Source organism: Megalopta genalis, chromosome 9 (genome assembly GCF_051020955.1).
Source record: "Megalopta genalis isolate 19385.01 chromosome 9, iyMegGena1_principal, whole genome shotgun sequence".
NCBI lineage: Eukaryota > Metazoa > Arthropoda > Insecta > Hymenoptera > Halictidae > Megalopta > Megalopta genalis.
Window position 1 is genome coordinate 15,239,288 of NC_135021.1, and position 26,778 is coordinate 15,266,065.

General features: G+C 42.4%; 1 protein-coding gene across 4 annotated transcripts in view; it reads left to right on the forward strand.

Moving 5' to 3' along the window:
* The window catches only part of Sox102F (transcription factor Sox102F), a 341,468-nt gene that overhangs the window by 243,007 nt on the left and 71,683 nt on the right, over positions 1-26,778 (forward strand). For all 4 annotated transcript variants that reach the window (XM_033471820.2, XM_033471823.2, XM_076524478.1 and 1 more), the window contains one exon: positions 14,245-14,976. In XM_033471820.2, coding sequence (XP_033327711.1) covers positions 14,245-14,976 — 732 coding nt within the window. The remainder of the gene's footprint in view (positions 1-14,244; positions 14,977-26,778) is intronic.

Genomic DNA, 26,778 nt, shown 5'->3' on the forward strand with positions numbered 1-26,778 from the left:
CTTTTTTCTATTTGGTCGCCGCGCAGGCTGTAGCTTTCCGTATCTTTCGCTTGCAGATCATTTTCAATTGTTTAATCATCGATCCTGTTTTTTTTTTCAACCGCGCAAATCGATCTTGTTGCGTGCGCGTCGCTTTAAAATGATTCAATTCCTTTCGTCGATAATTTTGCAGCGATCTAATAAAAGAAGTAGTTGTGAACGATTATCTTTTTATTTACAGCATTTAAAACCTTGTTAGAGGTTTATCTTATGTATACATTTGTAACTACAACGATGTGTTAATAATATGTGTGTGTAATATTTGTTTCTATGAAGATATATCATACATAGTTAGATTTTCAAATCACAATTTTTTAAGCAACTTAGAATATATGAACAGATAGTAATATTTGGCTTCGCAACGACTGCATCGATATTTAAAGTTAAATGCAATTTACACTTTTTGAGGTCACTGATTAATTTTGTTCGCCGTGAATCGAATAGGTAGCGCCGCCAAACAATACACAATTAAACGATACACGATCGAATTTAGAATCACTTATGATACCTGTACGTGCAAGTGATAAGGATGCTGTGAAATAAAGAACGTTCGCAGATCTAATAACATTTTATACGTCCGCATAGCTTCCAGGTAACATGTACTGAATTATCATTGCGTTATTACGACTAGATTGTGGTAAAAGTATTTCGTTCTGTTATCCCCCTTTTATCGCGAAGAAGAAGATTTTGCATCTTAATTTCCAGATCTGACTTCATCCATTAAAGTAAATTCACTTTCATTAAAAACGATCGATTCGCTGCATTACTTACATCTAGAGATTGGCTAGTAAGTTACATAAATTATGAACACACATAAACAATTCAGACTACAGAGGGACCCGTGTTAAGATCTAATCACTAAACTATGAACGGTTGCAATCTGAAATGCGTGCTGCAATTCTTGCAGAGAAATACCAAGAAAGTAAAATCGAATGAAAAACCCTGTTTTCTTTGCTAATATCCTTCGCGAATCAATAAAAATATCTATAAAATTCAATCGAACCCCTCGCATCGTTATGTTATTAAAAATTAATCACGGTTGCTTTGACCACGAGTAAGCTTTAAGTTTGTCGAGATACGTGCAGACGAATACAGGACCTCGAAATTAGGTTTCCGGCCGCAGGCGTGTCCACTTGAAAACGTCCAGCATGATTCCCGCTGGATGTCCTGCGAACGTCTCGCAACGGAAGTCGACTTGGAACAGCTTCGACTTTAGCTGCCCCCTCCCAAACGACGAAACACACCACCGCCACCCCTGCACGGCTACTTGAGCCCGAACAGATGCTGCATCCCCAAAAAACCACGCTGCCATTGTGCCACTAATAGAAAGTCAAGCGTCGGCTTACAACGCCGCTGGCTCCGGCGGACCACGCGCTGCCAGTTCGGAAAAATTTCACTGTTACGCGGACCCTTGGTTGCTCGGGGTGCCTTTAATTGGTCCCGACGCGGACCCCGGGGACCGATAAAGCCGATTTCGAGCCGCGATTGTTCCGGTTTGTTACGATCGTTATACAGCGTCGCTGGAATTAATGTGACAGCGTTGAATAGGAATGCTTGTGGATTGTTAGTTTTCCAGTGCTGATCGTGATAGTTTTCGGAGAATGGTATAACCGGGTGCGAGATTGTTCAAGTCCTATGGTCCAATGGAGAATATTAGAAGCAGATGATCAATCGTGAGTGTTGTTAACAATTTTGTAGAGCGGCGCTTTATAATCCTGGTACCGAAATCTTCATTTCCGATCTCTTCGTAATTTCTTTAAATAATTCTCTTTAAACGAAGAATATCGATCCTGAGAATTTTCAGGATTGCATTTTCGCTTAAAGTCTCGCCGGTTTCGAAATGGATCAACGCTTTAACCGCCAGGCCAACAGTCTCAAAAATACTACAAAATTCGAGTATTTTATTCGGACAACCGAAAAAATTGAAAAGTTAAGTTACATCGCATCGATTGCTTCTTGAACATACTCGCACGTTATGGATCCTAATAAAATTAGCAAGATGCAGTAGATCAGCGTTGAAATTAATTTTCAAATCTCGGCGAAGAATTCTGACGTTCGCGTATACATAGACGACGCGGCAGTCAAAGCGTTAATTTTAATAACGATTCTTTTTCGACACGTCTGCTCGTTCGAAGCCTCTTTTAACGAGTTCATTGAAGATGATTAATTTAGAAGAGCTATAATAAGAAGTCTTTTTGCGTCGGCAAGGCTGTTAGGTTAATTTTAACGAATCAACCACAGGCTAGAGACGAATATTTCCAAAATGGCGGACCGGAACATCGTAGGAATTAGCGAGCCAGGAGTTCGAAGTTCAGTGCTCGCGCTTCCGAGAGTAATTCTTAAGCAGCGTCTGATAATGGAACCGACATCGATAAACCTCGTCCGTGACGAATGCGAGATAAATCAGCGAGTCTCTTCCCCTTCCTGCTCCTCGAGTGTCTCCCTCTCTTCCCTCTTTCCCATTGCATTTCCATTCATTCCGATACCGATTCATTAACTTGGCGAAACGAAAAATTACACGAATCATCTTGTTCCTTTCTGCGAGATACTGTGCCCCCTCCCCCTCTTCGCCCCGTCCTCTGACTTTGCCATTTCGATTCGAATGTCAACGAAGCAGCGTTTTATTTCGTTTCTCGTCGTTGGTAAGAGGAAACCGCGCTCACAGTTGTCGGCAACATATTTTTTCTTCGCTCTCTTCGTTTTTGAAAATCGTTTTGCCCTCTTCAACCTTGTCGAGGGGTATTAAAAACGTTTCTTAAGTTCTTATTTGAAACATCTCGATGGGCATTTTACGCTTAACGTTTCATTGAGAAACGTTAATATTTGCGAACACGGTGGCCAATCGAGCGAAGGTCCCCCATACGAAGTAGACGAAACCGGCAGATTCGTAATTCTCGAATAGACCGCGGATCTCTATGCAAATCGCCAGTGGTGACACGTCATCTTATGAATACGTAATTCGAAACAGAGGAAAAATTCCTCGACGTGAATGAATATGACGCGTTAGAAAATTTGTCTGACAGTCGCGCGAGGACCCGCGGTTCACCGAGCACAGATCTGTACGCTTCCAGACCTGAATCTCTCGTTATCTTGCCTATATTTTTTCCGTACCTGCCACCGTTGTCACGGATCCTCCGCAGTCCGTCTATTATTACAGCCGATAATCGAGGAAGCAACGAGTTTCCCAATCGAACGAGGAAAAAACGGAGATACTGGAAGTGGTGTAACCGAAACACAACGGGAGAATCGTGGGGAAACTGTGGGAAGGGGTAAGATACGCATGCTCGCTCCGATTGTGTCGGCGAGCTTAATCGTGTTCCGGTTCTTATTACGTGCTATCGTAAATCATTATGAAATTACCCGGTCCCAGAAGCGTGTAGTAAACTGAAACGCAATTATCGCGCGCGCGCGCGCGCTTACGCGGTCTGTATTATACGGTCGGACACAATGGCCGACTTATCGGGAAAGGTCGAACATCCCAGTTACACTTACTCCGCTGATAAACTATCATTGAAACCAATGTTACGGGTGCATATGAAATTGCGGCTGCATCTTATCGCCGCGGCTCTCATTGCGGAGCATCGCGTCAGCTATTCGGTTCAACGTCACGTTGCATTTCCGGCTTGAACTTTCGAAATCCCGATAATTACGTACTCTTGCACTCGATAACATCGTTACATTCCAAAATATAAATTAGAAAAACTAGATTTGGGAGCTAGATTACTCTCTGGAACTTTCTTTTCTGTTTTGCTTACTTCAACCAGTTAGGTTTTCGACGAGTAGTATACTTGATGTTTTGTAATACGACGAGTATACGGTAATGTCTCCCTGATTGACGCTTTTTTCCACAAAAATGGACAATTTGGGAAGAGGAGCCCTGCGAATATTCGAGCCTTGCAACTCGTTTTTATAGTTACCGATTTTCAACAGTTATAAAAACGAGCTGCGAGGCTCTCGAATAATCGTATCTCCTCTTCCCAAATTGTCCATTTTTGTGGACAATCCGAGCGTCAGTTAAGGAGACAATTACTGTATTCGTCAAAGACAGCTCACTGGTTAAGTTCAGTAAATGAATGTTAGGCAGTAGAATTAAAGAATGAGACAGTCATTTCGTTACAACTATATACATATATTATAAATATACTATATAACTATATTATAAATATACTATATAACTATATTATAAATATACTATATAACTATATTATAAATATACTGTATAACTATATTATAAATATATTATACAACTATATTATAAATATACTATATAACTATATTATAAATATACTGTATAACTATATTATAAATATATTATACAACTATATTATAAATATACTATATAACTGTGTTATAAATACACTACATAACTATATTATAAATACACTATATAACTATATTATAAAATAACATACTATATAACCATATCATAAATAGCGTATAATAACATAATAAATAAAATAACAAAATAACATAACTTCTACATATATTACAACAGTCACACATACACTTTTCAAAGTGATTGCAACAGTAAGCTGGTTCATTTCAGGTTGCTTGCGACTTTGACTCACAAATTCCAAGCCGGTGCAAAGAAGTTAATTGGATTCGTTCGTTTCCTCCTTACCGAACCAACTAGAACAAAACAATTGTTCTTCCCAGGAATCGAAAGAATTCTTCCACCATACAATTTACAGCAATCCGATCGAGAATGTTCGCATGGAAGTTCCAACGACGTTCGGAGATCACGATTATCCAAACATGTCCATCGCGGCTGCGTCCATCCTACTCGAAAGAAGACGAAGCAGATTCGGGAGATAGTTGGCACTAAATCCTGGCCAGAAATAACTCGTCATCGAACCGCGTAGACAATGTAGCATCCGGTGGTTGGACACCGGCACCGGTTGCTCGTAGTCGCGAGAAGACGTAAAATTTATTTTGTCGCCGGCGGCGGCAGGGGGGAGGGAGCGTGTGTCCTGAGTCCTTCCGGAGAAACAAATTCGGCCATTGTCGGCTGGTTTCGCGCGCGTTTCACGCGTGGTTCCCCGTGTGATTTCAGTCGCCGGTCCTTGACGGCATCTGGCCGGTTAAAAATATATTTTTTTTGCCGGGTGTTCGCGCGACTGTTTTCGTTGCGGCGCGGCCTAGCCCAGGCCTAGGACGGGCTGTGCTCGCGGAGCTTAGGAGAGGAACCGCGGCGGTTTCGCGAAGCAATTACGCCGGGCGTGAAAACGCGCGCGGACGGCGTGTGTCTCTGTTTCCCCGCGACAGAAATACTTCTCGTATAAGGACAGCGGCGAGCTTCAGCTGTCGCGCGCTCTAATATTTCGCGCTCGTCGCGTACCGTCGACAAAAACGGGCCTGCGGGAAAATCTAGAGCGAGCCCTCTGTCATTGTTAGACAATGGGGAACGCCGGTAACGTGACAATGACGGAACCGAGCGACCCCGAGCGAAATTTATCTTGCTGAGAGCTCGATTTTCCACCGCGTTTCTCATTTAAAGTCGTTCCGAGAATACCGCGGAACGCTGTTGTCGGGATCGAATAGGTGCGCTGTGTTACCGGCTTCCTTAATTAGCGTAGTTATTTCGCGATTAAAGGGACCGGCGCGACAGACGATTCGCGCGAGCTGACGAAACGCGATGTGGAAAAATCAAGATTCGGGTGTGATAAAGAATACCTTGCTCGTCGGGCCATTGGCACGATTTTAACTGCTTCCAGTCGAAGCTATTTTCATTCGAAATTCAAAAACTAGGTTTATTGCAATTTATGCGTGTGGAAGCGAGCCTATTGTACACAGAGCCTGTTGCACAATACTTGCAGTTTTAGCAACCTTTTAAATGTAAACAAATCTGACACTGTTACAATTATTTTGAAAAATAGTTATTAGATTATTTTCTCTCTTTTGAATACTCAGAAGTTTTTCCTTCTAGCATATAAGTTACAAAAACGAATCGACGCCGAGAGTCTCGCCAGAGTACCATTAGATAAACAATGATTTCATATGTATATAGAACAGAGTGCTCTTTGTCTTTAGGTGACGTTTTTGGTTTCGTCTTTGTGAATAGTCTTCAGTCTCCTGGAGCAATCAGGAGAGTAAAGACGGTCCTTCCTCGTACATCAAATTAATAAACTAAAAGGGATAAGTTTAATTCACTGCGTTTTACTTTTATTTATCTACCCATTTCCAATAATAGTATAGCAATCTTTAGTGGCGCCTTAGATTCTTCACTCGACTGCAAAGGGTTAATTGTAACGCTGTCTCCCTCCCCTTCTCCAATAGATAAGAAGTAGTAAAGTCCACTAAAAAAAGTGTTGCGATAAGAGTATTTTCAACTACCTGTTGCGAGCCAGCATAGTCGAAATGCCAGTTTCTAAAATTTCCTCCTCGACAATTCCAAAAGCAATTGTTTATCCCTCCACCGTAGAGTATACATAGTCGCATCGCAGGAACGTTAACAATGTCGAAGTTCTTCGTTTTTGTATCGCATCGAGCAGCTAAGAGATTGATGGTATCGAGTGCACTGACGCGAGTAAGTGGCGATTGGCGGTCGCGAAGATTGCGAGAAACGAGTTTCCGGCTGGTTGAACCTCTTCGAGTAACAACGCTAATCACGGTGCGGTGGACGGCGTGCAACGCTCGTACCTGATGGACCGATCACACTTTTTAGACCGCGGAAGATTGTTTCATCCTTCATTTTCGCGACTTATGTAGGTGTTCTGCCACGCTTCCGACAAACAATTGCCAAATTGGCACAGCTATAAGGAAACACAGTAATATACAAATTGCATTGTTTCCTTGAAAATAGCAGAGACAAGATTAAACGTAATATTGTCAAGTATATAATGTAACAATATAAAATCGACGAATATATAATATAATAATAAATGCGTTCAATATACATATATAATAATAAATATAGTGAATCAAAAAAGTTTCGTACAACGAATTGTCGATATTCGAGCCGAAGGCAAAGGTGTGCTCGAAAATGTTACAAATTGAAACGTTTCCAAAACCATTGAAAAATGTTGTTCACGAATAAACCGAGCACGGCTTTCAAGATTGAAGCTTCCCGTTTACGATGACCTCCAAAAACTTGATGTACGACATTTTTTAGTCGTTTTATAAAAAAAAAAGGAACGAGGTCCGAGTTCGGTCGTGTAAAACCCTGGCGCACCTTTGCATTACCGTAAAGTACATCTTCCGTTCGAAGCACGACAGAGTGACTAAAAAGAAATCGTCCGTCAAAGTTTAAGAGGTCATTCTAAAGAGCAGGCTTCGATCTTGAAATCCGTGTTAAGATCGATCGTGAGAAAAATTTTCCAGTGCATCTACGGACGTTTCAATTCATCCATTTTCCGGGAAGAGCGTGTCTTCGGTTTGCCACTCGTTACATTATGCGACAACATTGACACAGGAAGATGAACTCTGCGTAGCTTAACACTTTATCGTCCGGTCGTGGTTGAGGCTGCCACTCAGTAAGGACTGGCTTAGTCGCGCGCGCATTTGCTCCCAGTACCGGCTAAATTTTCGCTATTCATTGTGTTGTGCTTATTCCTTTAAAAATAATAATAAATAATAATTATTATTATAATTATAATTCATAAGGATATGGGGAGGTCAGCATACAGGAGGTCAGCTACTAACAAAACGGTAAAGAAGCGAAAACCGTCGATAGCTAAAAGTCGATTAATAGGCTATCGGTCGTTAAGCATTGGCGATCGAAAAGCCGATTAATAGGCTAGCGATCGATAAACATTGGCAATCGAAAAGCCGATAAATAGGCTAGCGGTCGATAAAGTGTTAAATAGAAGCTTCAAGCTTTAAAATGAGCCCAGGCTCGCGTTGTTGTACGCCACGCTTTTACGGAATTATAACGGTTCAAATGTCGAGAATTTATCGCAGATGGAAAATACAGCGTACGAATACTTTTTAGGCAGACTGTGTTTAATAAAAAACACAGAGCATATCGGTGAACGCGAAGCAAAGAATTGATTCGACAAGGGAGAAGACGGAGCGGAAAACAAAAGAAAGCGACTGCCTATTTTTGAGATGCCCGACGTGTCATCAGTCTCAGAAATTACATGCTCGTGACAGTTGCCAACGCGACGGACGCCGCGGTCGTTTCGAGTCACGACATTCCGAGGCTTCGATGCTTCGCATTTGAAACGGTTTCCGAAAAAAAAGAACAGATCCTCGTGCCGCCGTAAAAACGGCGAGACTATAAGGGGATTGTGGAAGCAGTTTCATTGGATCAATGATTAATGCGTTTCGCTAGCATTTCATCGATAATACCCGTTTTCGGCGTGCTATTTCCAGCGTGCTACTGATACAGTAATAATCAGCTAATTATATTTTGCGATCGATGAGACCAAGACTCGTTTCAGCTCGCGATACGTCGAGCTTCCTAGACGCATCGGTTCCCAAAAAGACATCCTTATTTTGCATCTATCCATCAATCGTCATGCAATTGCCATACTTATCCGAAAAATTGGAACACGGAGGACGTTCGCAAGCATTGTTACCTGCGCAAGAATCGATCGCCTTTTCAGCACAGGCCGAAACCATAGACAGGAAGGAAATTTATCGCAATTCCATTATCATCGCCAGATCGCCATCCTTGTTAAGCCGTCACATTGGCTGCCAGTCACCGACCCGGACTTTTCATTCACGCGAACTTAGTCATTGGTGACTAACACGTTACAATCGCACACCGCGCTAAATTATTCAACGTTATCGTCGACGTATCTTGCAGAGATCAATTATGCACGGATACTTTCCAGTTCTCTTTTCGGAACATTCTAAACGGAACGTTCAACAATGCGCTCTAATAATACCGAACGCTAATTCGGTGTTCCTCTTTATCTCGTAAGACACTCCGACCGATCACTGATTCCTCGAAAATTACTTCTCAACAGCTCGTCAAATTGAATTCGATGCAATTCCGAACGTTGCGAGATCGAGTCGACGTATCGATATCCCTAAAAAATGGCGACCGATCTTAACCTTTTCAGCTCCGAATACTCCTGGCCGAAACGATTCGTAGGGACGGAGCGCGGCTATCGCTGACCATCGCTGGGGGCGGAATACTTTTTTGCCACACTGAAGCGACTATTCGAGGCGCGAACAGTAATAGATTATAGCGATTCTTTTGCAGAATGTTAAATAATTAATCTTCTGATTCGATGTCCGATGATAGCGATTCACTATATTCTATTTCACTGTCGTCCCTTGTGAAATATTCCTCAAGATTTGACATTTTGCAGGCTGTCACGAATAACAAAAAATATAATCGAACAAGTTATATTCCGCGCTGTCGTTGTTGACGCGAGCGAGACCGCGAGGTTCTTACATTCGCAAGACGATGCTGCTGACCGAGTCGCTTTGAGTGCTTTGAGTCGCGAAAAGGTGACAGTGCAGGTAATTATTTTGAAATCTAATTGGTTAGAGAGTGGGACATAAAATGGGATTTCCGTTTCGGAAATTGCCGGGGATTTTTACGACCCTAATATTGCCCAACCGCTACCTATAAGGAAGGCAAATTACTAACGAGTGGCCCTGTATTAATTTTACACGAAAATAACTGCATATCGATTGAAAACATCGACAAACGCATGTATGCGTCCATAGAGCTCTAAGGGTTGATTATTTACAAAAAACCAGACTCTCCGAAATTCTTCAAACGTTCATCCACGAAACAGAAAATTTAAGTCGCCGCAGCTTCTCGACCTCCATCTTCCGTCTCGATCATGTTCCCTGCATTTTTCCAAGGAAAAAGGGAACCGCGCACACGATTTGAATAAATCCAAATTCATGAGCCGCCGTGCACTTTCGAGAAAGAGTTTCCAGAAGATCCGCCAGCCTCCGTCAACGGTTCGAATCTTCCAAGGCCCGGAACTAATTACTCGGTCAGCGAGCGAGTTGACCAGCGACAATTCTCTCCACGATCCCGGGAGGGCCGTCGATTTATCGGCGTACCTCGGCTTCTTTAGCGGGCCCGCGGCTTTTTCGGGCGTGTTAACGCCGTTGCACATGCGTGCAGCACCGACGCAACCGAGAGAAGCACGTGTTCGACGCCGGCTAGGCTCGCGGTGACGCGCGTGCATCGGTGCACGCGTAACCAGGCCGAGAGCGATGCTTCTGCCGCTGCATCTCCCGCTGCAAAAAAGAAAAAGAGCAGGCCCGGTCACGCGTGCACGCCGCCTGAAAGTGCACCGGCGCGGCGGGCGCATTGTGGCGCAACCGCGCGAGCCGAGCTGTCTTTGTCCCGACGATGCGCCGAGGAAAATCGCGATTTCCGAAGATTCTCGGAACGCCGGGAATGTCGGGAATTCATGTTTCTGAAACCTGTCGGGCGTACTCGTAGATTTTCTGCTGTCTTGTCAGCTGTGTTCTGGTTCGCAAACTGCTCGCCTCGTAAGACGAGATAATAGGGGACGTTCTTTTAACGCTGAACCGACCGAGTTGGACAAATTTAGTCAAAACGAGAATTTACAATTAGAGTGCTGTCTTACAATTGTCAGAACGCTTCTGTCATCCGCTGGTTTTACCTTTTGCCTGTGCGCACATTTTTGCGCGCAACTTGGAGCATTTGGAACGAGTGTTTTGTTGAGCTAAATGTGAGCTGTTTTGTTGAGCTTCCAGTTGTGCAGGATGTTGATTTGATCGCAAATGATAACCTTAACATTGTATATATATATATATATCTTAAATCATCGTCATTAAGCACTTCGATTGGATTGTGAATGATAAATAGCGTCATTATCTAGAATACTTGCAGCTCTGCAATTTTCATTGAATTGAATAAAATACTCGAATTTCGTGAAATTTCTGGCGCGCTCGTGAAACTCTTAACCATAATTTTGCTCAGTGAACAATACGCATTGTTAACCCTTTGCACTCGAAGTCATTTTAACTGTAAATCTAAATTACTTTTCCTGACTTATGGTATTTCCATTTTATATGACAAAGTGCATTTTGTGCATATGAAATTTAGTCTTGTGACTCGTACAACGATTAGACTTTTAACAATCTTTTTACATCTAAACTTGTATAATATAAAAATGATCTTGAAACGTGATATAACAATTTTTTGTAATGGTGCCTCAGAGTCACCACTCGAGTGCAAAGGGTTAACGCTCCTTGCTCCTCGCAATGGAGAAAATGTGACACGACGATTCTAATTCGCTCGAGCGCGGATCAGAAACGAAACCCAATGGTCGAAATTTCAAGGTTCGCCGAACCTCGGACGATTCGGGGCTCGAGATCGGTCGCATAGCGATCGGTCAGCCAGCCTCTCTGACCTCGCAACCTCTCAGCCTCCTCCGTTCGCAGCCACGAGATAATGCTTCCGACGTATATTCGCCTTAGACTTCTCATGTCCCGCCGCTCCGATCTTGGCCGATCGATAGAAAGAGGTATTACGACATTCGCGTACAACAATAATAATTCCACGCTCAATAATCGCGCTTAATTACTGCGCCTCATGTTGCGATTACGTAATCAGGTTCGCGACGCGGCTGGTTCGGCGCGGCGGCGGCGGCGGCTCCATTCACACGATTTAGATTTAGATTTGGTAATTTCTCGACGGAAATGAGTGGACCGGGGCTAGGCTGGGCCGGCTAAATGAACGACAGATGGAGTTCAGACGGGTCCCGAGGGTCGCCGGTAAGGAGACGACCTCCGCGGCAACACTTCGCTCTGTTCCGTCTATCCTTAAAATCCGTTTAGCGACCGGGAAGCAGGAGGACGATCTTCGATTTGTAGGAGGACGATCTTCGATTCGTAGGAGAGAAGCTGGGGAAACACGGTCCCCGTGTTAATTGTCTCCGTGATATCACGAGCCGCGGACGCGCGCGGAGCGCCCGTAACTCAAAGTCCTTGCTGCGGGCCGTTTGTCCACGGAAAATGATTTACAGCGGATTGTCGGCAGCGTGCCATTAACCGTGACATATGCTACCGTGAACCATCGCGCATTATGTATTGTAACGAGATTCCGCCGGTCGGACACGGACACGCGATGCGAGGAATAGAAGCGCCCGCGGGCCGAGAGCGGCGCGCAACGCGACTTTGTTGCGACCGTTGCGCAAGAAGCGCGACACGAGGAAACAAAGTGCTCCTTATATACTGCGTAATTGATAGAAAAACAACAAAAACCGTCGTGGCATGCCTACGCGAAAGAAACTGTAGCAGCCTCCGGCGCTCCGTATGCAGATCCACCAGCGAGCAGCACGCTGAGAGATCCAAAGATGATCGCGGATGCGCACCGGTTGTCGCACGGTCTTCTGCGTCAACGAAATCGCGTAGATAACGTGCACTCGCATGTTCATGGGAAAGTCGTAGCGAAATCTGCTCTTTAGGAGTGCGAATAACTTTTTAGGAAATATGTTCTCGAAGTTTTGTGCTGGAGTCCGTTGGAAGGGTGAAGATGTTACGTACAGTGCTGGACGAAAGCAGTGGCGCAAATGGATTGGACGGAGTGTTTATGCTAATGGATTGTATATATACAGTAAATATACAGTATATATAGAGTAAATTTACAGTATATATAGAGTATATATATAGTAAATATACAGTATATATAGAGTATATATACAGTAAATATACAGTATATATAGAGTATATATTATAGTATATATTATAGTATAGTATATTATTATATAGTATATATTATAGTATATATTATAGCATATATTATAGTATATAGTATATAGTATATATATTATAGTATATATTATTATAGTATATAGTATATATATTATAGTATATATTATTATAGTATAGTATATATTATATATATAGAGTATATTTTAAGATATTATTTAATTGTTCGAAACTCAAGTTAATAGAAGAAGAAACGAATCCCCGTGCAGTTACACGAGTTTTGCAATTAATTCGGACAATTTTCAGTTTACACGAACATTTTCTTGTTATTATGCATCGGCTAAAATCGACAGAGTTATACTATAGACATTCCAACGAGATGAGTCAGTAAGCAACGAATGACACCACTAAAAATTGTCATATCACGTTCCAAGATAATTTGCGTATTACCAAATAGATTCATATTTTTAAAAAAAACTGTCGAAAGTGTTGTACGAGTCGCAAGACTCAATTTCACATGTTTAAAATAAACTACAAGTCATATAAAGTGGAAATACTGCAGGTCGGTAAAACTATTTTGAATGTAGAGTTGAGAGAGAAATGGCTTCCAATGTAAAGAGTTAAAAGCCAGTATTTGCAGTTGTCAGCATCGATTAGGGGATTATCCTGGAGCCGTTTTGTTTACATTTACTTGCTCGTCTCGTTGGACAGATTACTGGATCGACAGGGTTGATTGACACTTCGACCGTCACGTCAACACTACCTCAAACAATTGCATGAACTTGAAGTATTTTATTTAATGAAATTGAAATTGAACACTTTAGTTGCGCGACATCAATTACATTTAGGTGGTTCCCATCTTTTAAGGGTCCTAATAAAATTAGAAATGCAGTAAATTCTCCCTAATTGACAGTTTGTACACAAAAATGGATAATTTGGGAAAGTTAAGTACTTTTATAGTTACCGATTGTCAACAACCGTAAAAACGGTCCGCAAAGCTTGAATAATCGTACCTCCTCTTCCCAAATTGTCCATTTTTGTTCCCACGCTGACAGTCAATTAGGGAGAATTTATTGTATACAGGATGTCCCAAAATTATGGTATTTCCGAGAACTGAGGGATACCTGAGGTGATTTGAAGCAAGTTTTTCCTTTACAAAAATTTTGTCCGAGGCATCGTTAACGAATTATTCATAAAAAAACACTGACCAATGAGAGGCGAGTTCGCTCGGCGCTAGGCGACCGGGCCAATGAGCGGAACCGAGCTCCGTGCGCTCGGCCGCCGCACGCCAGCCAAGCTCGCCTCTCATTGGTCACAGTTTTTCGTTAATAACTCGTAAACGAAGCCGCGGATTGCAATTTCGCTAAGGAGAAAGTTACTTCAAATGATCTCAGGAATCCCTCATTTCCCGGAAGTACCATAATATTAAAGACACCCTGTATAATAGATGATGTTTGCCATGGCAGTCAAAGTGTTAAGAAATAACATCGTTTCTCTGTTATTCCGCGACGGAAAATATGACGATAGCTATCATTATCAAATGATAGCGACGAGATTGTCAATGGGGTGCATCAAAGTCTGACCAGGCCTGTTCCGTTTCGTTTTCAGATTGAGGATGTCCTCAAAGAGGAAGTCACCACCAACGAAGCTATCGGAGGGCGGGGGCGGCACGGGTACAGTGGCAGGCGCCAACGAGGAGGAGGAGGACACGACCTCGTCGGTGACCGGTGGTCCCGGTGGCGAGATAGCCGTCGGCGAAGAGGATCCCAGCACCCCCGTCGGCATCGAGGAGTGCTATCCTCATCAGAGGGGAGGGGACTGCGAGTCCTCCGGCTGTTCGTCACCAGCGACGACCAGCGAGCCGGATCTCCGCGACTCGCCATCGCCCTCGTCGAACTCCCTGCGCACCAGCAAGCGGCAGAGGATCGTCCACGGACACCAGGACACCCTCGCCCCGTACCACTACCCTCACCACCACCACCACCATCATCATCATCACCATCACCACACGAACACATCGTCCTCGTCCGGTGGTGTCGTGGAACCAGCCAGCTCGTCCGAGTGCGGCTCGCCGCCCACACCGCTCACCGTCGACCCGTACTATCCCAGCCATCCTCATCATCACAATAACAACAACAACAACACCGTCACGCAAAACAATAACAATAACAACGGAGGCAGCAGCGCCACGCCCGGCAGCAAGAGATCCATGGACGACGTGCTCAAGAGGCTAACCTGCAAGATGAACAGCGAGTCGCTGTCCTTGCAGGATGACACCGCCAACAACAGGCGGATCAGCCCGCCGCCATCCTCCACCCCCACCGGACACAACACTCACTGGTTAGTTCAGACGATTCTGTTTTAACGGAGTTTCTTTCGATCACTGCTAGATTGCTGGCCTCGTCTTGTCGGTGCAAGCATAGAACGATGATAGTTTATCGAACTAGAAGCTAAACCTTGAAGTCGGACCTAGAAGCTAGACTTGGAAGCTAAAAGAATCTTTCATTTCCAAATTTATCGTACGTTCAGTCAGAACAAAAATTTTCCAATGATTTTAGAGAGGTCTCGACTTACTAGTAGCTTTCAATCTACAGGGTGTCCCAAGAATCTCTCGCAATCCGAAAGTAGCGGGTTCCTCGGGTCATTTGAAGCAACTTCTTCCTTTACAAAAATGTTCTCCGAGGCACCGTTAACGAGTTATTAACGAAAAACAGTGACCAATGAGAGGCGAGCTCGGCTGGCGCGAGGCGACCGAGCCAATGAGCGGAACTGGGCTTCGTGCGCTGGTTGGCTGGGCCGCCTCGCGTTAGCCGTACTCGATTCTTATTGGTCACTGTTTCTCGTTAATAACTCGTTAACGGTGCCTCGAAGAAAACTTTTGTAAAGGAAAAAGTTGCTTCAAATGATCCGAGGAATCCGTCATTTTCGGATTGCGAGACATTTTTGGGACACCCTGTATAACAGGAATCCAATTTTATCGATGTTCGATCCTTTTTGATGAAACTAGATCTTCTTCAAGACCGACAGTCTTTTGGAAATTAAGAATTTAGTGTGTCAATTGTTTATTTCGACTCATTGTTAACGTCTCTCATTCGTGGTTTCATGGAAAACGATTGCTGGACGGAGTTATAACATTTTAAAGAATACATCCAAAATTGATCTCAAGACTATTCTCAGAGCGCGGATTTTATGCATTTATGAAAAGAATGAGTCGGTGCAGCTTAAAACAGTGGAAAGATTGAAAGAAGCTAAGAATGTTGATTAATCTGAACTTACTTGAAATATTACGGAATCGAGAAGAATTGTGCTTAGCTCCGATGTTCTACAATCGATGCGGATGATTCTTTTTACTTTGCATAGAAATCCGCGGTTTAGTTGTCCTTTGCACAGATTTCAATGTACAGTAATGTCTCTTTAATTGACGCTTAGATTGTCCACAAAAATTGACAATTTGGGAAGAGAAGATACGATTATTCGAGCCTTGTGGCTCGTTTTCTATGGTTATCGATTGTCAACAATTATAGAAACGAGCCGCAAGGCTCGAAAAATCATGTCTCCTCTTCCCAAATTGTTCATTTTTCTGCACAACCTGAGCGTCAGTTTGAGAGACATTACTGTATTCGATCGAAATGGAACATTGGTATTTGAAACGGAATCATAATATTTCTCGTTCGTCGAATACGCAGAAACGCGGAGCGATCAAGAATTCTTCGTTTCTCTGTTTCTTAATTAAAAATATAAGGAGTGCTGTCGATCGAGCATTACCAGAGAGAACCGAGTGTCAGCTAACGAGACAGCCAGTTTCCCGCATTATCGTTTCGTCCTGATGCAAATGCACAGTCCCGCGTGTAACACGTGACAAAATCGAGAACGCAAGCCTCACCTGCGCGTCGCTCGGCGTCGTTTACGTAACCCATCCCCTTTTAATTAGCCGACATTGTGCTCCATCGAAGCCGTGGCATCTCCACGATGTGTCGCAATCGTCCCGGTCTTAATCTGGCCCGTTGTCTTCCCGGCGCTATCGCGCACCCGATACTTTACATAACTGGTAAATATAGTCGAAAAAAAAACTCAAAGTCTCGGCCCACGTCGTATCGTCGGCGACGATTATCGCCTAACGGCCCGAGAGAAATTGGTTTCGTGGTCTTTCCACGATCTATTCTTAGACGAACCACTTCGCGGACAATTCCGGAGTCGCGAAAAGATTTCTTTGCCTGTTGCGTGCCCGTCTTCGACCACCATCCTGTGAACTTTTGCTATCCTGAAATAACGAGAACGTTCCGCAGTCGTAGCCGCGTGTGTTTTTCTCCGGGGAACAAAAGAGTATCTTATTTTTCCATCACCCCGTATAACGTTTATCTTCGTATGTTATTCTTCGGTCCAATAGTATCATCTTCGTCATGCATCGGCGTTTTTATCGCTGCTGGACGATAGAAAGTGGAAGACCAGATGTTTATCCTCGTCGAGTCTCGCTTTATTTTACGTCAGGCGGCCGCCGGTTCTTCGAATCGTTTTAGCTAATTTCGATCGCGAATTCGTCATTCGTTGTTACTCGCCGGAAATGAATTCTAAGCTTTGTTGGCTCTGTGACTGACGATTCGTTTAGCTGTATTTAATCTCGGCGGAATCAGATTCGTTTACAGATGCTTGTAAAGTTAGGAACGAAGCATAATTGAGGTCCAATCAGAATGCAGAGAGAAAATCAGCGAGGACAATTACGGGAGGACTTTTTGTTGTTTTCGGAGGTTCGAAATTAACCTGAGCGGAGCTAAGTATTGCCAACTGTACAATCAGAGTTCGGCAAAAAGTAATCTCTGATTAACGATTATAAATCGTTATAATTTATAAAAATTGGGAGAAAGGTTATCCGATTAATTATTAACGATTAGAACTCGTTATGTATTATAAATTATTACAAATTACTTATAATAAGTAACGAGTGATAATCGTCAATCATTGATCGGATTACTTTTGGCTCAACTCTGTGTACAATGGCGCGGGTACTTTAAAAACTCTGGAAACATCTGCGAACTTTCGAATTCGATAAATTCGATGATACCACAAAGCGTTCCGAGCGAATACACTCTGCGTTGGTATCGGTTCGAGAAATTGAGACCGTAATAATTTCGGTGATACCGTCGCGTTGACAGCGACGATCTTTCGTCGCCTCCCAGTTGCAGATGGGAGCTTCCTTGGAGAAGAACGTCGGCCCCGGCTTTTGGTCCCGCGAATGGCCCACAAAAGCGTCCATTGTTCGGGGGGGAACGACAAGATCCACAGATTCCACGTCGTAAACCGAGTCTTCGTTACCGAACATCCATCCGAAATACAAAGCGACCGGGCGAAAAGGAAGTCGGAAGACGGGAGAGGGCCGGGCAAAAAAACAAGGGGGCCACAGTCGGCCCGAAAATATCTGACTTCTCGGCTCGAGACAAAGAAACACGTCTCGGGAGGCGATAAGGCGATCCGATGCGACCGAAAAATGGTCGATGAAATATCGGCCGTAACCGCCCATAATTCTATCTATAGATCATATTATATCTGTGTCTCTTCTAAACAACATCGCGTGAAACCTATTCTCTGGTAATCTTCGATTTCGAGGTCGCCGGCGAAGTCGCGATGTTTAATTCGCAAAGCAGATTGCCTGAATTCGCGTGTCGCTTGCAAAAGTTACTTAATATTTGCAATTCTTTTCAAATATTGTCCAAACCTTTTTTTCATGGGGATCTTTTTCGGTAGACTTCGAGCTAGGAGTCGGTACCGGCCGCCATCTTTAATTCGCGATAAAGCGGCACTGTCCGAACCAGAATGAATAAAATACAACAGGAAAAAATCGTAACAGCAGTTGTCTGCAAAAACTGTTTCGGTCCTCATCATTTGCTCTCACGGAATACTAAAATCTTCCAAAGAATTAATTTCCATTAGATTTCAAGCTTGTGGTCGACCTTGAAGTCGTCGCCTTTAATTCGCAGTTGCAGCCTTCGAGTAGGACAAAGAACACGAGATTTCGTAGAAAATTCTCCGCTCGTTCAAGATTATTATCGAACGATATTAGAAACATTCGAATAACGAACATTCATTATTCTTCGAATTGGCAGCCACCGTTGACCGCCGTTTCCAATTCACGAGGCCTATCCCCCGGACTAGGATAAATAAGATAAAGCACGATTCAATGTTGCATCAACACGTTATTGATTCGAAAACATAGCTCGTATACGCGACGTGAAAATTCGATCGCCAGCGACAACAATGAATATTCATCGGAGTTCTAATTGTTTAGAGGAATCTTGCGTTTAGGGGCGTTGGAAACGAGAGGGGAGAGAGTAGGATCGTTTCTTCTCGCACACATCGACACCGACAGCTCTAAAAACCATTCGTAAGAAGTTAAACCGGTCGAAGTTATCGCCAGTGTGCCTCGGCGTCTGTGTAAGTTATCGTAACGAACGATTAGTCTATATTCAACGATATCGCACGGTCACGTAATAATAATTGCCGCATGTAATCAGGTCCGTCAATGAATTGATTCTTTGTATCGGGACGACGCGACGGCGATGTCGAGGTTTTTCCGTTCCCACTGTGCACACACAATGTACAAAGTCGAGAATACAGAGTAAAGATTATCCCGCACGTGGCTAATTACGGGTAGCCGGAGATTCCGCGCCGATTTCGAGGCGCGTTCCACGTACAATCCGATGCAACAAATAAAGATGCGATTGTCGCAGACAATCGATTTCATTGATTCGTGCGGCCTGTACCTTTCCAGTGAATCTTTCCGCTGCGCTGTTACTACGGAGACGACAATTTCGCTTGAATAATTCCTGTTTTATGGTCTACGGACGTTCGACTGTTAGATTTTACCATTCTGCTTTGTCAACTTGCGGTTCAGGTTGCTGCTCGATTCCTAAATGTCAATTTTCTGAATCCGAATTTTCTGAATAATGCACAATCGCTAGTTTCTTTTACAAGTCGATCTTTAAACGATACTTCGATGAGTCTTCCTAAAATTTCGCAGTAACCGACTGTTTCTCCCTAACCGACGCTCAGATTGTGCACAAAAATGGATAATTTGGGAAGAGGAGACGCGATTATTCGAGCCTTGCGGTTCGTTTTTATAGTTACGAATTCTCAACAATTATAAAAACTACGGACGTTCGACTGTTAGATTTTATCATTCTGCTTCGTCAACTTGCGGTTCAGGTTGCTGCTCGATTCCTAAATGTCAATTTTCTGAATCCGAATTTTCTGAATAATGCACAAATGCTACACAATTGCTAGTTTCTTTTACAAGTCGATCTTTAAACGATACCTCGATGAGTCTTCCTAAAATTTCCCAGTACAGTCTCCCTAACCGACGCTCAAATTGTGCACACAAATGGACAATTTGGGAAGAGGAGACGCGATTATTCGAGCCTTGCGGTTCGTTTTTATAGTTACGAATTGTCAACAATTATAAAAACTACGGACGTTCGACTGTTAGATTTTATCATTCTGCTTTGTCAACTTGCGGTTCAGGTTGCTGCTCGATTCCTAAAATGTCAATTTTCTCAATCCGAATTTTCCGAATAATGCACCAATGCTACGCAATTGCTAGTTTCTTTTACAAATCGATCTTTAAACGATACCTCGATGAGTCTTCCTAAAATTTCCCAGTACAGTCTCCCTAACCGACGCTCAGATTGTGCACAAAAATGGACAATTTGGGAAGAGGAGACGCGATTATTCGAGCCTTGAAGCTCGTTTTTATATTTGTTGACAATCCATAACCATAAGAAACGAGCAAGACTCGAACAATCGTATCTTCTCTTCCCAAATTGTCCATTTTCGTGGACAATCCGAGCGTCAATTAGAGAGACATTACATATTCGTTCAATAGTTCAACGTGCGAGAAGAACGTGCGTTCTTTACTTACACAAGGTGGACCAAAAAATCGAGCTCGTATATTTGACTTGTGCGTGGACGATGCACCGAAAGAATCCGATACCGCAGAAACACGTGCAAAATCAATAGCCGAAACAAATGTTTGAGAAAAATGTTCGATTTCGCCGAAAAACTTGTCGTCTCCATCACGCGGTACGCTATCGTCTAATCGATATCACGTGTCAAGTACGGTCGATCCGGTGAAGAACACCGTTATGCACCTTTGCACAAGTGCAATACGATTGACCAAACGCGTATTGACCTACGCTGTCCGCGAAGCTTCGGTGTTGCCGTGAAATGCGATTTTCCCGATTTATTACTCGCGATAATACCTGACGCTTGCTTCCAAGCGGGAATGAATCAGAGGTAGACACGGGTGAACGTACTTTCAACGGTAACGCGTCTAACTTGTCAGAAACGTCGATCGAAGCACGCAACCGCGCCGGTCGTTAACGCAACATCGCGAGCACCGGATCGGTTCGTAAAAATGGCCGGACGGTAACAAAACGCGGGGGCCGCGGTAGGCAGCGCGCAATCATTGGAAGTAAAGCGAGCTTGGCAACGAGCTGTTGAACGAGCGGACAGAATCGTGCCAGTCGACTACCCACACCGATCGGTGGCCGGCACCGGGGCCAAAATTCTTCCAAAATTCAGCCAACTGTACGACAACTCGCACTTACGCTCTCGACGTTCGCCGGCTTTTTGGAACACATTCAATTCTCTGGACTCTCGATGTGTGCCCTCCTTCCTGCCACAATGTACGTGTCCCTCGTGTAACGGGACCGGCCACTCGAAAAATACTTGTTTAACGGTCGATCGGTATCCGCGGTTTTCAAGCAAATTGCAAGCCTCCGACCGATGACCGGCGAACAACCGTGACGGCTCTTCCGACTATCCGGGAATCTATCTAGGAAATCATCGGCATAGTATTTTCACTTGACCACCTTTAAGATGACGGATTTTATGATCGGAGAGATGCCATGGGAACAGGAGCGAGAATCGGCTGACGATTTTATTCAACGCTTTGGTGCTTCGTGAGACGGAGATGGGATTAGTTGCTCGGATTTGACACGTTCGCTGCCATCGGAGTGCCCGTGATAGTTACAGGAAGTTGAAACATGGCGATTCGATGCGCTAAGTGACGAATATCATGGTCAGAAATTCGCATGAAATTAAATTCATTTAATTAGCGAAACTGAAACTAGGAAGTTAATGTTTACTTTAGCGAGGTAATAAATCATTTCTGAACCTGGTCGAAGATTAGCCTGAACTAGAATGTGACCTACGTGGATTTAGTGTAGACAGAACATGATCGAATATAGCAATTGTTCCTGTAATCTCGTAGAAACTAGCAAAAGTTAAGCTTAACACATTATATGCAGAAGAGGTATTAATATCTCTTATACGGAATTTAATTTTAAAAAATTTCGTTATATATACACAGCGTGCCCCAATAATGTCTCGCAATCCGGAAATGGCGGGTTCCTCGGATCATTTGAAGCAACTTCTTCCTTTACAGAAATTTTCTCCGAGGCACCGTTAACGAGTTATCAACGAAAAACAGTGACCAATAAGAATCGAGTACGGCTGACGCGAGGCGGCCCAGCCAACCAGCGCACGAAGCCGAGTTCCGGTCGCCTCGCGCCAGCTGCTCTCGCGTCTTATTGGTCACTGTTTTTCGTTTATAACTCGCAAACGAAGTCGCGGATTGAATTTTCGCTAAGGAAAAAGTTGCTTCAAATGACCCGAGGAACCCGCCACTTTCGGATTGCGAGACATTTTTCGGACACCCTGTATATATGAAAGACTCCGCCTTTGGAATCCTAAAAATCCTCGATCTATACTTATTACAGAAAGATCCTATTGTTAGGTTTGAAAATATCAAATTTTTTAGAAAACAGATTTTTCCAATCTTCACCGATTTTCTCCCGCTAAGCGTAAAGCTCGAACTGTGACGCGTACAAAATGTGTTAATAGATCGCGATAAAAATAAAGTTTCGTAAGAACGAATTCGCGATTTCGATAAAAATAAATATCCGATTCTGACGAAAATAAATTTCTAATTTCGATGAAAATGATATTCCAATTTTGATAAAATTGAATGTTCAACGTTGATAAAACGATCGCGTCACTCGCAGCGCTAAAAATGAATTTTTGCGGGACTATATTCAGAATCGGCAGAATGCGAGAAGGGTGAAAGGAGGTGTACTATTTCAATTTTAACTTTGGACGATAAATTACTTCGGTCTTATGAAAGTATCGAGGTTATTCTGTAGGCTTTCGAAGCGTTAATCCACGACGAAGGTGGGAAATTGTTCACCGCGATTGGCAGCCGCGGCCACGTCGCTGCTAAAAACGGCGGGACTCGCGTTAAATTTGCTTCTCCTATAGCAGTAAAATCCGAAATTAAATTAACCGGTTACGGATACCTGCAAATAGATGTCTCATTGCGTGAATGATTGATCCGTGAAAAAATAGACGCGGAACGAAGTCACGAAACGAGGGGAGAAGAATATTTTTGTAGATACTTGTCTCTTTGATGGAAAACAATTAACGATTTATGATCTCGCCGGTTAATGAACTGTGCTTTCAGAATCGATCTTTCATAATGGATGGTTGCTTTATGAATTGGTCCACGGCGATTGTTAATTGTTAAACTGACTACAGTAATGTCTCTATAATTGACGCTCGGATTGTCCACGAAAATGGACAATTTGGGAAGAGAAGATACGAATATTCGTGCTTTTAGGGTCGTTTTTATGGTCATTGATCCTCGACAATTATAAAAACGGGTTACTAGGCTCGAATAATCGTATCTCCTCTTCCCAAATTGTCCATTTTTGTGCGCAATCTGAGCGTCAGTTAGGGAGACATTACTGCAGCTGTTTTTGACAATGCAATTCATTAACTTCTCTGGAGACTTCGATCACTTTTTAGCAACATATAGCTCTATCAATGTTTGTCGTACATTTGAAAAATTTGATCTAACATGATGTTTGTATGATTTATAATATGAATACAATGTATGTTGTACTGTACAGTACAAGTTATATTAATATTAATATGATACCAGTAAATAATACTAATATAATATGAAGTCATAAGACATGATACGAAAAGTAGATATTTCTTTTACTATAGCTTTTTTAGTTAATCTTTCAAAGATAAAAAAAGATTGTATAGACACCTTTTCTCACTCATTTAAGCTATTCCAGAAAGAAAATAATTAATAGCAATCCATAATACTTTTGTTCCTACAATATTATTCGTACAACCTAATGGGGCTTACGATAAGTAACATTGTATAGACATCTTTTTTCACTCATTTAAGCTATTCCAGAAAGAAAATAATTAATAGCAATCCATAATACTTTTGTTCCTACAATATTATTCGTACAACCTAATGGGGCTTACGATAAGTAACATTGTATAGACATCTTTTTTCACTCATTTAAGCTATTCCAGAAAGAAAATAATTAATAGCAATCCATAATACTTTTGTTCTTACAATATTATTCGTACAACCTAATGGGACTTACGATAAGTAACATTGTATAGACATCTTTTTTCACTCATTTAAGCTATTCCAGAAAGAAAATAATTAATAGCAATCCATAATACTTTTACTCCTACAATATTATTCGTACAACCAAACGGGACTTACGATAAATTCTACAGAAATAGAATCGCTTTCGACATTAAAGATGTCCGGATAGAGAGACGATAGCGAAGTTCTAAATACATCATGTTCATTTGTACAGAGGGATCGCGCGAATCGATGGAAGTTCAACTGCGAAGCAAGGCAGTGGGACTGATAGGAAGCGAATTAGGCCAGTGTCACTATTCATGAGCATACACTCGAGGAGAAGCAGCGGAGATAGAGACGCTGGTTAATCAAATGCATCGATCGATTTTTCATAAAAGAAAACATCCTCGGCAAGAACTTTATGAGCGAAAGCCTAAATAACTTCTTTTCGTGAACCTTGCAACACGTTGAAATCTGATTAGACTCTTTTGTAAATGAATTCTTTCGTTCAACCTCGCTGTATAATAACAGTGTCAAATTGTATTAATTGTTTTGTGCAATAAAAACATTAATTGTAATAAAATCGTCATTCTCATAAAGCGACGCACGTTAAAGAATAATAATTCTTTATGTTAATTCTAAATATATTTCACTATAAATGCAGCATACCTCGTTCGTAAAATATTAACAGAAAATCTGCCGCGAGCTAAAAGCGACCGACGTCCGTTGCTTCGTAAGAATAACAAGACCGCGAATTCATGCAGAATTTACCGAATTACTATTCCACAAAAGCGTCGTTGTAATTACGAAAATTTTCGAACACGAACTTGAGAATACAAAATGGGAACGAAAAGAGAAGGGGAACAAAATGTGGCCGGACGCGCGTCAAATAAATTTGATTATTTTCACGTAAAGCGCGTGACCGTGAGCGTCGCGTAGCAAGCTTGTTAAAAACTACGACGCGATTTCGAACGACATGAACGCGCAATTTCGAATGAGCCGGACGTGTTAATGGCGATTTTTCGCGCGTCACAGGAAAATGATGAAAATCGCGTGGATCGGGTGAATCGAGCAGGTAAACCGGCGCGCAACGAACAGGGACGCGTGAATTAAAAGCAGCGGATCGCTTTTTAAAAACCCGTACATTACTGTTACACGCTTCCACTTTCGATACTTAACCCTTAAATGCATGACTTTTTATTTTGAATTTAAAAAAATCGTTTTCTATAGGAATGTAGTCATAGGTTACGTGAAAAATAAATAAAAAAATCTAGGTAATAATATTGAGTATTTATTTTGAAAAAAAGTTGTACGTAGACTTTTGGCAACGATATGCGTTCATTACTAAAATTATTGTAGACGTAAACGAATGGTCACGTATTTATATTATCTATTAGTACAGGAATGTTCACATTATTTATAAATGAAATGCGGCAAAGAGATTGCGACTTTTGTTGCGACACGAAGCAACCTTGCATTCGATGCGCTCGGTCCGTGAAAATCCTTTGCAACCTGGAAGTTATCACCCACCGCATTCAAATGTCAAAAAACATATAACTTACTCGCCAAAAGTAATGTCAAGTCTTTTATTTCACACATGGTCTATCGTCTATTGTTATCAACGTGTGTTCGGAAACGCGCATACTCAGGTTTTTGAATAAAATTAAGTGGAACTGGAATGTAGACAATTGGCAACAATATGCATTTAAGGGTTAACGCGCCGCGCGACTGCGTCTCTCGCGAACCTCCAGCATGCGTAGCACGCGTGCACGCGGAGCGTCCCGGCCGATACACGCTTCGCGTACACATACCGCAGATAAAAGTGTATCAATTTCATAATGACCGCTCGACCGATGTGTGCGCGCCCGAGCTGAAACGGTGCGCTGTTTGCGATAAGAACATTGTCAGCGAAAAGAAAGCAAAAATCGACGGGGCCCGATCGATGAATGCCCGGCCACGGTTTTCGCGCGTTGATCATCCTGTAAATATTTACAGTATAGATCCACCGTCGGCCGCGTTAATCTTCCGCAGCGCGGATACGTAATTGATTCGTTATTCGAAGATAATGTAACGAGTACATACATACATTCGTATTGAAAACAACAATTACCGCAGGGAAAAACGGGCGCATCAGGTGGCGATGTTTTTCTGTCGGCCATTTAACCCTTTGCACTCGAAGCTATTTTAACCCTTTAATGCACAGTTTTTTTGAAAAAGGCCGGCCAAAAAATATCAATTTTTTTAAATGTAAAAAAACACAATTTAGAACGTTTGTCTTGGCAAGAAAATTACAAAAATACAAAAATAATGGATATTTATACAATTGGTATGATTTCTAGTTTTCAGAATATTACTATTATTATTATTATTATTGTTATTATTATTATTATTATTATTATTATATTTTATTTTACATTATATTTTAGTAAAATATATATTGAAAAATGAGCGAATCAGAATCTGAATATGAACACGCTGTCGGAAAGCGGCTCACAAGGAAGAAATAAGTCGTAAGTGATAAGTGGAAAAAGGATATATTTTATACTTGAATAAGTAAGTGTTATAGCTTAGAATCCCATGTAAATGATAAATATCAATAAAACGATTGTTTTTTTCTTTTTGCTTTCACATTGTTATTTTCAATTCTCGATTGCATTCGAGTGTGAACAATTATAGCAACATAAAGTACAACGCCGCTC